The 15,784-nt window shown below is 39.1% G+C and overlaps 1 protein-coding gene across 8 annotated transcripts in view; it reads left to right on the top strand.

Annotated features, from left to right (window-relative positions):
- The window catches only part of TPP2 (tripeptidyl peptidase 2), a 121,744-nt gene that overhangs the window by 49,308 nt on the left and 56,652 nt on the right, over nt 1-15,784 (top strand). For 6 of the 8 annotated variants that reach the window (XM_055245163.2, XM_055245165.2, XM_055245161.2 and 3 more), the window contains exons 3-5: nt 7,486-7,581; nt 10,075-10,179; nt 12,395-12,519. The exons of 1 other annotated variant lie outside the window; for it this stretch is intronic. In XM_055245163.2, coding sequence (XP_055101138.1) covers nt 7,486-7,581; nt 10,075-10,179; nt 12,395-12,519 — 326 coding nt within the window. The remainder of the gene's footprint in view (nt 1-7,485; nt 7,582-10,074; nt 10,180-12,394; nt 12,520-15,784) is intronic. One more of the 8 variants, XM_055245168.2, reaches the window with a different exon arrangement.

Raw genomic sequence — 15,784 nt, 5'->3', positions numbered from 1 at the left:
GAAAGTTGGGCCTTTGGGAGATATTTAGGGTTAGATGAGGTTATAAGTATGTGTCCCCTCAGGATAGGATTAGTACCCTTATAAGAAGAGACATCAGAGACCTCTCTCTAGAGCAAGCTCCTTCTAGGGCATATGAGGACACAGCAAGAAGGTGGCCTCTGTAAGCCAGGAAGAGGGCTTTCACCTACGCCCAACCATGCTGGCACCCTGATGCTGAGCTTCCAGTCCCTAGAACTATGAAAAAATAAGTTTCAATTGTCAAGAGTCATCCAGTTTACGGTGCGGGTTGAGAATCCCTTATCTGAAATGCTCGGGACCAGAAGTGTTTTAGGTTTCAGATTTTGGAATATTTGCACTGAATATACTAGTTGAGCCTCCCTAATCCAAAATCCGAAATGCTCCAAAATCCAGAACTTTCTGAGTGCCAACATGACACTCAAAGGAAATGGTCAATGGAGCATTTCAGATTTTCGGATTAGAAATGCTCAGCCATCTGAATTACTCTAGAGTTCGGCCTGCCTTCCCCCAAGTCAACCTTGTTATTGGAATATGTTTCAAAGGGAAACTTGGGATTCCTGTGAGTTATGGTACTCTGAGAAACTAGAGAGAATTCCTAGTAAGTCCTGCAGGCTTAGAGCCATATGAAGTATTACTCAATCATTTATTTATTTATATTAATTTTGAGATGGAGTCTTACTCTGTCACCCAGGTTGAAGTACAGTGGCGCAATCTCGGCTCACCTCAACCTCTGCTTCCTGTATTTAAGTGATTCTTCTGCCTCAGCCTCCCGAGTAGCTGGGATTACAGGCATGTGCCACGACACTTGGCTGATTTTTTTTTTGTATTTTTAGTAGAGATGGAATTTTGCCATGTTGGCCAGGCTGGTCTCAAACTCCTGACCTCAAGTGATCCACCCGCCTCGGCCTCCCAAAGTGCTGGTATTATAGGCATGAGCCACCATGCCTGGCCTCATTTATTTTTAAATAGCTGCAGTAATCCCTGCTTTAGATAAACCACATGAACTAATAATATCTCTAGTGTTCAAAGGTAGAATTATATATGTACCATATATATTGCTATTAAATAAAGTCAAAAAAATTATAAGGTTTGTCTTTTCTCAGCTTGGTGATGTATTTCTTTAGCTCTACTATTAAGTATTCTCAGCCCGTCATTGTGGGTTTTTAAACTTATTTTTTAATTGTGTTCAGTATGTCTTAATAGTTTAAAAAGACAAATATTTTTACAAGGCTTCTAACAAAAAGAGTTAAATCCTGTCCCACCTCTCCCCTACTGTTTTCTACTTCAACAGTACATTAATACATTAAATTCTCTTCAGCTTAAAATAACATGCTAATATTTTTTATTTCTTGATTTTTTTTTTCTAGTCTTAGTCTTTACTTGTAGAATTAATATGTGGAAGAAGAGAGTTTAATTCTCAGGTCCTTTATTTCCAAGAAATTTTTTTGCATTTTCTCTTAGGTAACTTCTTCTCCGTTGTTTTGCTGTTTTTTTCTGGAACTCCTGTTAATGGAACATTGGACCTCTTGACTTAATCCTCCAATTTTTAAATTTTTTTCCACCTTTTCTTCACTGCCTTTATCTTTTTCCTTCCTGAGAGATTTCCAGCATTTTCTCAACATTGTAACCCTTGTGTGAATTTTTTTAAATTTTGCCTATTTTTAATTGCAAAAACCCCTTCATGTTCTCTGGGAGCGTATTTTTGTACCATGTATGCAACATTTTATCTCTGAGATAAAATTTTAATTTTTTTCTATTTCATTGTTTCTTCCCTCCCCTTCCTGATGTTCTCCTTTCTCAGTCTCCTATTCTGCTTCCTCCTCTCCTTTCTCCCTTTTTCTTCACCCTCTCCTTCCTCCTTCACCGCCTCCTCTTCTTGTTCTCTGCTTTTTACGTTAGATATTTTGTTTAGGTGTCTAATCATCCCTAGCTGTCTTATTTTAGCAAGGCACAAGAAAAGGTGACTGGAAGCTCCTCTGCTCATGTAGGGTCTTTTGGTGGATTTCAATATAGGGTAATGATAACATTTAGGGGAACCCCCATAATATCAGTATACACTATATTTTTTTCCATCGGGGTGCCCAGTTACCTTAAAGAAGTCCTTAGCCCATTTGGCCTGGGGTTTAGGGGAGGAGTGAGCAAGAAGTCTGGCCGTAGGTATTCAGGTAGCCCCACCATGCAAGGGGCCTGGAGTGATGTCATGCAGACTCATTTTTATGTCTCATCCTTTTTGTATTAGTTCCATTTCACATTGCTATGAAGAACTACATGAGACTGGGGAATTTATGAAGAAAAGAGGTTTAATTGACTCACAGTCCCACAGGCTTAACAGGACGCATGACTTGGGAGTCCCAGGAGACTTACAATCATGGTGGAAGGTGAAGGGGAAACAAGACATGTCTTCTCATCATGATTGAGCAGGAGAGAGAGCCAGCAAAGGGAGAAGTGCCATGCTTTTTTTTTTTTTTTTTTTTTGAGATGGAGTTTCACTCTTATTGCCCAGACTAGAGTGCAATGGCGTGATCTCAACTCACTGCAACCTCTGCCTCCCGGATTCAAGCGATTCTCCTGCCGCAGCCTCCTGAGTAGCTGGGATTACAGGTGCCTGCCACCGAACCCGGCTAATTTTGCGTTTTTAGTAGAGACAGGGTTTTACCATGTTGGCCAAGCTGGTCTCAGACTCCTGACCTCAGGTGATCTACCTGCCTCAGCCTCCCAAAGTGCTGGGGTTACAAGCGTGAGCCACCGTGCCCAGCCCCCATGCATTTTAAACCATTAGATCTTGTAATAATTCATCATCACGAGAACAACAAGGGGGAAATCCACTCCCATGATCCAGTCACCTCCCACCACGTCCCTCCCCTGACACGAACAGGTTATATTTCTACATGAGATTTGGGTAGAGACACAGAGCCAAACCATATCACCTGTTCTTTGCTTTGTTGACAGGTCAGCTTTTCTCTGGTTCAGCTTGGTTGGTGAAGTTTGGGCAGGATGTGGGATGGGGCAGTGGGAGTGCTCTTATACAAATTTTCCACCAGTCTTCTTAGTTAGAACTCTCTTCTCCATCCATCCATAAAATGTACTCACACACATGTTCAGTTTAGTTTTTTTTCAAGGATGTCCAGGTATTTAGATATTTTGCAGTAGTCAATAAAAGGAAGAATTATTAATCACTGGGATTCTGACTAGTTGCATCTCTGCAACTCTTTAGTACACAGTTTTCAGAAAGCAGCACAATGAAGTCTTCAAGTTTCTTTGATGTAGTCATGCATTTATTTATTTATGACAGAGTTTTGCTCTGTCGTCCAGGCTGGAGTGCAGTGGCATGATCTTGGCTCACTGCAACCTCCGTCTCCTGGGTTCCAGCAATTTTCCTGCCTCAGCCTCCCACGTTGCTGGGATTATAGGCGCCCGCCACCAAGTCCTGCTAATTTTTTGTATTTTTAGTAGAGACGGGGTTTTGCCAAACTGGCCGGGCTGGTCTCGAACTCCTGACATCAGGTGATCCACCGACTTCGGCCTCCCAAAGTGCTGGGATTACAGACGTGAGCCGCCACGCCCAGCTGTCATGCTTTGAAATGAATTAAATGTTTATAGTCTGTTTTTTCCACATAGCCCATAAACTGCTAACAGACTTTTATTTTTCTGTCAGTTTAAGATCAACTGTTAGTTAGGTGCTTTGAACACTTCAGTAGCCTCATTCTCTAAGGATGATATTCCTAGGCCTCCTTGGGAAACCAGTGGTAAGCTACTTATGGCCTGTGGTACTCCCATGAGCAGATAAAAGTACGAAAGTGAATAGAACTTTAAAACCTTTTATTGTAAAATATACATACATAAAGTACATAAAACACATATATGCAGTTTTATGAATAGTATAGCTAACACCACTGTACCCACCCAGATCAAGATAAAGAGTATTGCCATAGATCAGAAACTTCCTGCATCCTCCTACATCACAGCCTATTTCAACTTCTGTGATAATCATTCCTTTGCTTTTTTGTGTGTAGTTTTACCACATCTATGTGGCTACATAAAATATATTGTTTAGTTTTGAACTTTACATGAACAGTCTCATTTCGTTCATAAAATTTCATCATACATCATTTTTCCCTTGGTGTTGTGAGATTTCAGATTCTTGAGACTTGCCCATGTTGTCACTGGCAGCAGTGATTTATTCAGTTTCATTGCTGTGTAATATGCCATGGTTTGTACCTACCACATTCTATCCATTCTGCTGTGATGTTTGTGTATCCTGTGCACGTGTGTGGATGTCTCCAGGATGTGTGCCGTAGGAGTAGAATTGCTGAATCATGGAGATACGTCACTAGGTCATGCCAGTTTTTCCAAGTGCGTGTTTGTTTGTTTTTTAATTGGACAGGACATCTCCTTGACCAAGTGTTTGTATTAAAAGACATTTCCAGGCCAGGCACAGTGGCTCACACCTGTAATCCCAGCACTTTAGGAGGCCAAGCACTTTGGATCGTCTGAGGTCAGGAGTTCGAGACCAGCCTGACCAACATGTCGAAACCCCCTCTCTACTAAAAATACAAAAATTAGCTGGGCATGGTGGTGCAAGTCTGTAATCTCAGCTACTAGGGAGGCTGAGACAGGAGAATCGCAGAGGTTGCAGTGAGCCAATATGGCGCTACTGCACACCAGCCTGAGTGACAGAGCGAGACTCTTTCTCAAAAAAGTAAAAAAAAAGACATTTCCACTAGCAGTGTATAACAAGTGTTTTCTGACCCCATGATCATAGAGATATTCTCCTGTATTTCTAAGAAGTTTCACAGCTTTTCTCTTCTGTTTGTTCTAGAATTCACCTGGAAGTGATTTTATATGCTTAGTTTGAAGAGTTCTGTATCCTGTTTTCTGTAAAAATACCCAGTTGTCCCAACACCATGTGTTCCACAATTTTCACTCTAATTTTTAGTGCTTTCTTTTCACATGGCACCCTTCAAAATGTGGTGAGCTTCTGAGGTCTCTTTCGTATTCTCTTTGTCCCTTTGTTTGTGGATGCTTCCCCCACTTCCTTTATTCTAATTTTAGTAGCATTTTGGAAGGAAGCACAGTGCCTTTTTCATTTTACCACATTTAACTGGAAGTCATTTTAAAAATCAACACTTAGTCTTACATATTTTTGGTTTAAAAAAAAAAAAAAGATAAATCCAGGCATAATAAATGACTTGGCCAGATTCAGCATGGTACTTAGATGCAGTGACAGCCAAAGGAAACTGTGCATGTGCCCTGGCCTGTGTGATGAGGCTGGCAAGACTGAAATCATTTGGAAGCAAAAAAAGCCTCTAAGAGGACTTCACTGCATGGTACCCTAACACTCAGATGACACCTGGCCCGTTAAGAAAAATGTTTGATTTGTTAGGCATCCTGTCTTTAAGAGAGTCAGAGAAATGAGGTGTAATTGGTAATTAAAAAGATTACGTATATCATATGAAAACCAGTCTTAATACATTGTAGTTACTGTGTAATTAGAACCATTTTTAAGATACCAACCTAAAATGGTCAAATGTAAAGATTTTATTCTTAGAAAAAATAACTTTGTTCATGTAGAATACTCAAATATGCAAAATAAAATTTCATAATTGCCTCATAAAGTTAGCTTTACTCTAACTCAGCTAAAGTTAGATCAGATAGCCCTGATTATATCTTTTATCTGATTTTTATGGTGTAATTTTTGTAACTAGTCTGCCTCTGTGGTAAGGAAGATACGTAGTTGTGATTTGAGAAGTATCTGGTTCCATGGACCGTGCAGACTTTATTCTCATTTATAATTAAATTATGTCTATTGGATTGTTTTTATTGTACTTTATATTTTTTTGAGAAATTGTGATTAAATATAACTTAACACCTTTCTATTTTGCAGTTATTTTAATTAGTTACTTCATTGAATCTTTTGGCATTTCATGATTTTCTGTAATGTCTTTGTACAAAGAAGTTGCTGCTAGCCGAGGGTTACGAAGCCACCTGTGTAGTGGGACAGCAGTGAATAAATACTCAGAATTTAAAAGCTAGTGACTACTTCCCTTTTTGTTGTTGCAGTGCTTTATTGTTTTGCCATGGGCTGTTGCAAAAACATTAAAGTTCAGAATTCCTATTCTCTAAAGAAGGTTAAGTTTTGAGTGAAAAGTGCTAGCTTGTATGCCAGTGTGTTTGAAATTACACATTCTCCAGACATGCAGTTGATTTGGAAGTGATTAATGACACAGAGGCCTCCAAAAGGTCACTATTTAGTATTAATAGCTCCTTGAAGCTCTGTGAAGGATTGTTTTCCTCTATGTAGTTGTGAGGAAATTTCATCCAAAAGTTTTCTGCCTGGGTACGGCTGGGCGCGGTGGCTCACGCTTGTAATCCCAGCACTTTGGGAGGCCGAGGCGGGCGGATCACGAGGTCAGGAGATCGAGACCATGGTGAAACCCCGTCTCTACTAAAAATACAAAAAATTAGCCGGGCGTGGTGGCGGGCGCCTGTAGTCCCAGCTACTCGGAGAGGCTGAGGCAGGAGAATGGCGGGAACCTGGGAGGCGGAGCTTGCAGTGAGCCGAGATTGCGCCACTGCACTCCAGCCTGGGCGACAGAGCGAGACTCCGTCTCAAAAAAAAAAAAAAAAAAAAAAAAGGTTTCTGCCTGGGAAGTAATTGGATGAAGGACATGGGGATGAGTTAAAGATATTGCACAAGTGAGGATTGATGAGGCTACCAGCTCTGAGTGTTTCAACCTTGTCATTTATTCATATTTAAAAGCTGTTTTTGATGACCACGGTTCCAGGATTGCAAAGAATATGAATACCCTACATTTTCTTGATTGATCATTCATGTTGGTTGGTGCTCAGTTCACTTTGTTGTTCACAAGAATAAGGTAGAGATTTTCTTCCTTTTACAGATAAAGAAGTAGAAGCCTGTGGGTTCCTTCTAGTTAGTGATAGAGTTTGGATTCAGAGCCAGATTTATCTGACTTTAAATCCCATATCCTTTGTACAGAATTTTTGGTTTCCGTGATAGAACTAGGTTCCAGTTTTCAGCTTTCCTGTTGTTCCGGCAAGTAATTTGATTTCTCTGCTGCTTTGCTTTCTCTATTTGTAAACTAGGCATACTGTTTGCATCGCTGTACCAAAAGTTTAAAGTGTTTTAAAATACTTTGAGATAGTTTGAAAGATTATTACAAGATTTTAGCAGTTTGAGATAGTGTATGTTGAAAGCACTTTTTAAACCATGAAGCATTGTATAAATGAAAGGTATTATTCTAATTGAATTATTTATGGATGAGAAAAAAGAAGTGATAAAGACATTAAGTAACTACTTAGAGTATGAAACACATTGTTGTCGTACATGAGCATCCTTATCCAATTTAAGCTTATTAGAGTAGAAGTAATACACTTTTTTGCTCAGTAGTGTATCATTGGAATTGGAAAGCATTTAGTGAATGAACAGGTTACTTTTTTTTTCTGTAGATTCCTGCAAGCTGGACAAATCCCTCAGGCAAATACCATATTGGCATAAAAAATGGCTATGACTTCTATCCTAAGGCTCTCAAGGAAAGGATACAGGTAATGTACAATCTGGTACCAATGACTTGTATTCTTCTGACTTGTCTTCTTCCTCAGATTTTGTTCCTAGTGAAGAATAAGAAATATTTCATAAAATCTCATTAACTCTTAGTTTTTTGGGTGGTTGGTGGCTTTCAAACAATGACTGCTTAAAGATTCTGCTCAATGGAATGTCATCCATGTAAAGTCGTGATTCTTAATCTTGGGTACATGGACAAGTTTAGGGAATCTGTGAATACACTGAAATTATATTCAGATTTTTGTGTTTTTCTGGGAGATGGGATATAGCTTTCACTGGATTTTTGAAGGACTTACTTGAAAAAGGCTAAAGACAGTGGATTCAAAGTCCAGACCACCTTTTCGTTTCTGTTCCTGTAGTTTCTGTGATAATGTCCCTCCCCTGTTTAACTAGCCTTCTTGCTCCCAGTTAGTCATCATTTAGTATTAAGGTAAGTGTTAATCAGACCTAAAACTGCTGAAGTGTAAGAAGTACCAGTGTGCCATTAGAAAAATAAGAGTGGTAAGCAAATAATAAAGGGCCTGCTTTAAAACAGTTCAATAGAACTTTCTGTGATAATGGAAATGTTTGAAATGTTCAGTTTCTGCGCTAACCATTATGGTAGTCACTAGCCGTGTCGCTATTGAGAATTTGAAATATGTCTAGTGTGACTGACGAATTGAAATTGTATCTTATGTAATATTTTTAAATTTAAGTTTAAATAGTGTCATGTGGCTAGTGACTACCATATTGAGAATGCTGATACAAGTAGCTGATACAAGTACCTAATACAAGTCCAGGGTTGCAGCTGTAAAATGAGTTGTAATCGGCCGGGCGCGGTGGCTCACGCTTGTAATCCCAGCACTTTGGGAGGCCGAGGCGGGCGGATCACGAGGTCAGGAGATCGAGACCATGGTGAAACCCTGTCTCTACTAAATGTATAAAAAAAAATAAGCCGGGCGCGGTGGCGGGCGCCTGTAGTCCCAGCTACTCGGAGAGGCTGAGGCAGGAGAATGGCGTGAACCCGGGAGGCGGAGCTTGCAGTGAGCCGAGACTGCGCCACTGCACTCCAGCCTGGGCGACAGAGCAAGACTCCGTCTCAAAAAAAAAAAAAAAAAAAAATAAGTTGTAATCCTGGGAAGTGAGCTTGATGGATAAGATGTATGGGCCCTTGCCTCTGTGGTGTTATTTCCCCAACGGCCTGTGAAGCATAAGAAGTTACTCAGATTACCTTATTTGTCAGTTTCTAATCATTCTGCAAAACAAACAAGAATAATGCGTATAACTTGTATTACATAATATGTTATTTTAAAATTTCAGGCTGGAATGCAGTGGCATGATCATAGCTAATTACTGCCTCAACCTCCTGGGCAATCCTCCCACGTAGCTGGGACTATAGGCACACACCACCACACTCATCTAATTTTTGTATTTTTTGTAGGGATAGGGTTTCACCATGTTGCCCAGGCTAGTCTCGAACTCCTGGGCTCAAGTGATCCACCTGCCTCATTCTCCCAAAGGGCTGGGACTACAGGTGTGAACCATTGCATGACTGCATTTTATATAGTATATTAAATGTAATCAGCTGTGTTGATAAGATGTAATTTAATATGCAAATATAGCGTTGTTAAAGTGGACTGTTCCTTTAGCTGTGTTGGGAGATACCAAGAGTTAAAGACACTGAAGATAAAGGTTAAAACCAATTTCAGTAACATAGAACCCTATCAAGTCAAAGAGGATGGAAAAAAAAATAGAGCGGGAGGCAATTGAGGAAGCCTGCCTCGTCTGTCAAAATGCAGCTGTAGTCCTCTGCGTACACTAGGCTTATGTCATTTCCCAATTTTGTATGGGCCCGGAATACAACATTTTCTTCCTTTTAATGACTGGGAATTCAGTCAGTATTCTTGGAGAAGAGAAGGTTTTAAATTGGGGAATATGATACATAAAAATACATCTGGATGTGTCTTGGTAAACTTCTCTTAAACCCTGGGTACAATGAATTGACTAACCAGTTTTTAATAAGTGATCCATGGCTTTATCTGCTTCATTAGAAACTTTTTTTTTTTTTCTTTTTGAGACAGAGTCTCACTCTGTTGCCCAGGCTGGAGTGCAGTGGCTCAGTCTCAGCTCACCGCAGCCTCCGCCTCCTGGGTTCAAGTGATTCTCGTGCCTTAGCCTCCCAAGTAGCTGGGATTACAGGCACCTGCCACCCCACCTGGCTAATTTTTGTATTTTTAGTAGAGACGGGGTTTCACCTTGTTGGCCAGGCTGGTCTTGAACTCCTGGCCTCGGGTGATCCGCCTACCTCAGCCTTCCAAATTGTTAGGGTTACAGGCGTGAGCCACCACACCCGGCCAGAAATGATTTTTTAAAACCTCTGTATGAGAATTGTGTAGTACCACAACTGTACCAACAAAGTCCACTTATAAATGCCTGTCTAGGTTTACCTGAGTATTTGTCAGCCTAATGATAAGGTAATTTTTCTGTCTTTGCAGAAAGAACGGAAGGAAAAAATCTGGGACCCTGTTCACAGAGTGGCCCTTGCAGAAGCCTGTAGAAAACAGGAAGAATTTGATGTTGCCAACAACGGCTCTTCTCAAGTTGGTGCTAGTCGATTTCATTTAAACATTACCCTAGAACCATATTCCCATAGAGTTTTTAGAGAACTGATAGACTGTTTTTTTGCAAATTTTCTTTTTTCACAAATTTTCTTTTAAGTTGGTTAATTTAACTAATTTTTCCTTTATTATTTATCCTCAAGTCAATGTACATATGTATGAATTTTTAAAATTTAACACATAATACACATAGGGTAAAAGTACATAGATTGTGTTTGGTTATGAATTCTCCCATGAAAGCTGCACCTGGGAATTTCTCTTGTGCCCCTTCCTCGTCACTGCTCCCTTTCTCCTTCCGAAAGACAACCACTGCCTTGACTTCTAACACTGCAGATGATTTTGCCTATTTTGATTTGTGTAAGATGGAACCATATAGTATGGTTTTGGGTTTTTTTTTTTTTTTGAGACGGAGTCTTGCTCTGTTCCAGGCTGGAGTGCAGTGGTGTGATCTCGGCTCAATTGCAACCTCCACCTCCGCCTTCCGGGTTCAAGCTATTCTCACCTCAGCCTCCTGAGTAGCTGGGATTACAGGCACGTGCCACCACACCCAACTAAGTTTTTTTTTTGCATTTTTAGTAGAGACAGGGTTTCACCATGTTGGCCAGGCTGGTCTTGAACTCCTAACCTTGTGATCTGCCCACCTTGGCCTCCCAAAGTGCTGGGATTACAGGCATGAGCCACCGTGCCCAGCCTATGTATTCTCTAATTATATGTATTATTGTCACTTTTTTAAAAAGGGATTTCAAAATACTTCATTTTTCAGTTAATATATTAGACCTCAAGGTCCTTGTTTGAAAACATGGGAGGGTGTAGTCCTTGGTTCCCATATACTGATTTGTGGAATTGATACTGATGAACTGATTATCTCTAAGTCACCTGAATTATTTTAAAAGTAATTAAGATTTCTGGACTTTATCCCCTGATAATTCTGATTGACTAAGTGGGATGAGAAACAGCATCGATGTTTGTGATAGCCTTTACATGATTGTGATTTGCGTGAAATTTAGTAATTATTGGCCAAGATAATAATTTGCTATCCTACTAGTTTCTGATGTGACAGCCTCAGATTATCATAAGGACAAATAACTTGCTCAGAATTGCGCAGCTAAGTTGCTGAATTGAGATTTGAATCCATATTTCTTCCCTCTAGGTTAATACTCACACCATACTATTTATAGAAGGCAGATTGATTTTAAGCAATATTAAGTGCTTTTGATCAAAGACGACTACCTTTTTCAATAAATTGCCAAATAGTAAATATTTTTAGTACTCTCTTCTGACTACTCAGCACTCCCCTTGTATCATGAAAACCTAGGCAATATGTAACTGAACCAGGAAGGCCATGTTCCAGTAAAGCTTCATTTACACAACTTTGTCACAGGCTAGATTTGGCCCATGCACCATGATTTGTCAACCCCTGCTGGATCTTAATATAGTAACATAGTGAGTCTGGAGATATTCGTCTCAATTTCAGTATTTATATGCCTTTCTATCTCCCAGCTTATTTCTGTTTAAACCAGTCATTTTCCTAATTATTTGAGTACCTAACTTATTTTTTTATATATACCGTAGGTTAGAGAAATGTTTTGGAGAGGTAACACATGCTAGTACCAGTTGTTGTCTAGTTTGTACATAATCGAATTTAAAGCACTTGGTTTTATTCATGACCACAGAGCTAAAATAAGGCTTCACTTACCCCCATTAAATGTTTCTATTTAACATGGCAGTTTCTAAAAGATACAAGATGATTCATGGGTTTTATTATTTATTTGGATTCTTAAGAAATAAATTTGAGATAGAAAAGGTCCTGATATAAAAATCTAAAAGTCAATAGATAACCTATTTTATAGCAGTTTTTGAGTTGCTTTTGGAAATGAGTTAGATGACAAATATGTAACAAACATATCTTGGCTAAATGGAATCACCAGCGTGTAGCACAGTGTATTTCCCAAAGCAGGCCTAGTGAGTGAATAAATGAGATTGAGTAAAATAACTATTTTTTAGATCTTTACTGTATTAATGGATATCTGCTTCATTGAATTGAATGACAAGTTGCATAGATAGAACAACATTTTCTTACATGTTTTCAGGGTAAAATAATTTTACTGTGGATTAACATTGTATCTTTGGCTATATGTTAATACAGCTTTCAGAAGGACAGAATGTACTAATGTTTATCAGTTTTCCAACTGACTAGGCAAATAAACTAATCAAGGAGGAACTTCAAAGTCAAGTGGAATTGCTAAATTCTTTTGAGAAGAAATACAGCGATCCTGGCCCTGTATATGACTGCTTGGTATGGCATGATGGCGAAGTCTGGAGGTAAACTTCATGTATTTTATAGATCTTCATTTACAAATATTTTCTTTTCTACTCTGAAAAACATTAAATGCTCAGAGCTGCACAGAATTTTGGTTTATTCGTGATGATATCACTCAGCAAAATCATTTGAGGGCCAAATTGGCATCTAGGTAGTTTTGGACAAGCCCCTTGAACTTCTAGTTATAATTGTTAACACTAAACCTGACTTTTATCTGATTTAAATAAACTAAATAAACTTATTTCATTAATAATTTATTAGGATGTTGACCATCTGTATATTTGGAAATGTTTCCTCATTTGTTAATTGAGATAGTGCTGCTTCCAGGGCTTTGTGAAAATTAAATTTGATGTTTCTAGATATAGTAAGCAATCAATGTATGCTATTGCTGCTGCTTTTTCTATTACTAAAACTAATAATAGTAATAATGCGATTTATACCAAGTTACCCATCATGTACGTTTTTCAGTTTCTTTTTTAGTGCCTTATACACTGCATATGTCCTGCTTGGAGTTGGTTAGTCTGCATGAAAACAGGAAGACATTGTTAATACAGATATTTAGCCATATGTGTGCTTTAGGATTTCTGCAAAAAAAAAAACAGGGACTATTTCTTAAACTCGTAGTCAAGAATTACTTGTAGTCTGCGTCCCTGCTTATATGCAAAGAATTGCATCACAAGGTGGGGCACATACAGGTCATGCCATGACTGCTTCCTCATTCCTCTCACAATTGTTCACCTTCACTGTGCACCCTTCTTAAAGGAGGGTTCTCCTCCCACGTGTGCAGGTACTAACTCATCTTTCATCAAGGGTGTATACAATGTTCAGTTGAATCAGAAATTTCTGCTCAATTTGGGGATGATGGTGTTAATAAAATAACTGCACATAACTCTTTCAATCTGGATGATATTAAATATTAATGCAATTTTGTGTGTATTCATATATGTCGTTTTGTTGTGTGCACATGCATACACGTTTTGAAAAATTATTTTCCAGAGGCTTTGTACAGAATAATAAACCTTGATACATCCACCATCTGGGGTAACATGATACAGTCACACTCAGTGATAAGCCTTAGGTGCGTTCTAGTGTCTGAAAGGAGGCAAGGTTAAATTCAAGGAAAATGCTAAATACGAAACAGAGTATATTTAGGAAAGTATATACTACAAAAGAACTTAAAGAAATACTAAAATATTAGCAGGGATTGAGTAGTGAGGCAATAGGTGGCTTCATTTAAAGTGTTGGCTCTAGGTTCTGAAAACACTGCAGATTACTTTGTCCTAGGAAAAGTAATCCGGAGTCAGGATGTCCAGGGTACCAGTGTGTGTTTCCACAAGGTTTCCTTGGTCTTCAAGGTACTTGATAAAGTGACTCACTTGTAGCGGTTTGTTGACAACTATTCTAAGGGTTTTGTTTAGAACTTTTGAGTTAGAAATGAAATTTAATCTAACAAATGAAGTAAAATCTGAAATCTCAATAACATTTTAGAACATTTTATTATAATAAATGAATGTAGCATAATTATACTTTCAGGTGGTACTAGATATAATGTCACTTTTTTGCATAATACAGTATATCCTATAGGGCCTTGATCTCAGAGTTAGATCCAAAATTTTTTGAAGACAACCTTGAAGATCCCAGGGTACGTAAGGTTAATCCAGTCCTGTCTGCAGATGTTCTCATTTCACATTTCAAAAATGCCAACCATTTCTGAAGGGAGGGAAAGTGACCTATTCTTTAAGTACCTTGGGTTTTTTGTTTTGTTTTGTTTGATGACGAATGTCCAGTCTGCTCTCCCTGCCACATTTCTGCTAATTGTTAAGCGCGTATCTCTGCACTTAACGGGTGGCCTCAGATGACTCTGCTCTGAGCATCTGTCAGGATGCAGAGCCTCAGACTCACTGTCACTCCAAATGGAACAAAAACTGGTTGAGAGAAACAGTGTTTACAGAGGATTACATAAAGGAGAAGCTATTAGTTGATTTCTTTACAGTGGATTTTGACCTTGCTTATGTCATGTTTCCTTTTAGATTCTTGATGAAAGCTCTAGATTCTTTCCATAGAAAATTGAGAGATGTGTGAAAATGTCTAGAAATACATAAAAGCCTTTTCTCATCATCCTCCCCACTTACATGTACCCTGCTCTGTGTATGAGCCTCATTTTCATATCCTTTCTCTGTATTCTAGCTACTACTTAAATTCAGTCAACTAGACCTTCAGAAAGTTATAACCTTGCACCGCATTCATAGTTGTCCTCTGTCGTGTTATTTAGAGAAGTCAGTAATAATTTATGTTTTGATGTGTTGGTTGTATTGTTGAGTCACTCCAATGATGGTGGTTATAAGAAATTGACCTGTGGAATGTGTCACTGTATTTGCTGTGAGAATGTTGTTAAGGATGATGATTTCGTTAATTCTTTAATCATGTGGCAGATGTTATTGAGTACCTTCTTTGTACCAGGTTGACACCGTAGAAGCTACTCCATGGACTCTAGACTCCATGGAAGCAAGTGTTGGGAACGTCTAAACCAGTCTAGGAAGCATCGAGAAAGATTTCCCAAAAGTATTAATAACATCTTAAATTGAGACTTGAAGGATCATCACAGCAAACTAAGCAGAGAGGTAGAAAGGGTGGGGGAAAGATCCGGAGGATGTTGGAGGAACTGTGAGAAGTTTGGTGTGGCCACAGAGGATATGATGGGAGCAGGAAGTGAAGGAGGTGAGCAGAGAGTTATTAGGGGCCTTGCCCTGGAGTTTCAGTGTTAAGAGCCGTTGGAAGACATGGAAGGTTTTAAGCAGGAGTCAAATGTAGGGGCAGAGCAGGTCATCAGCTCATCAGGCAGCAGTGGTAAGGAAGAGACAGTGGAAATAGGCGGACACATTATGGAGATGGGACTGTGCCATTAGATGGGCTGGGGGAAGGGTAGAGGGAGGACTTCATAGATGACTTCCAGGACGGATGCTGGCCGATTGCATACATTTGGGGGACAAGTGGTACTTTCTGTAGCATATGGAAGATTTGGTGACATGCACTTTACCAACTAATCTCACGCCTGATTCTGTTTAATATATGACTTGTTTGCTCTTTGCTTCATTTTCCCCATAAGTGTTTAGTTTCCTATACCTTGGTATATTCTGTATTTGAAATGACATCAGTCATATTAGGGCATGCATAAAAACAAATTTTTAAGAATCCTTTTTTCCAAAGCGTTGTAATTTGTTAATGAAATATGCTTCAGTATTTATGATAAATCTTCTCTCTGTGCTC

Source organism: Symphalangus syndactylus, chromosome 15 (assembly GCF_028878055.3).
Source record: "Symphalangus syndactylus isolate Jambi chromosome 15, NHGRI_mSymSyn1-v2.1_pri, whole genome shotgun sequence".
Lineage (NCBI taxonomy): Eukaryota > Metazoa > Chordata > Mammalia > Primates > Hylobatidae > Symphalangus > Symphalangus syndactylus.
This window is presented reverse-complemented; position numbering and strand designations above follow the sequence as displayed.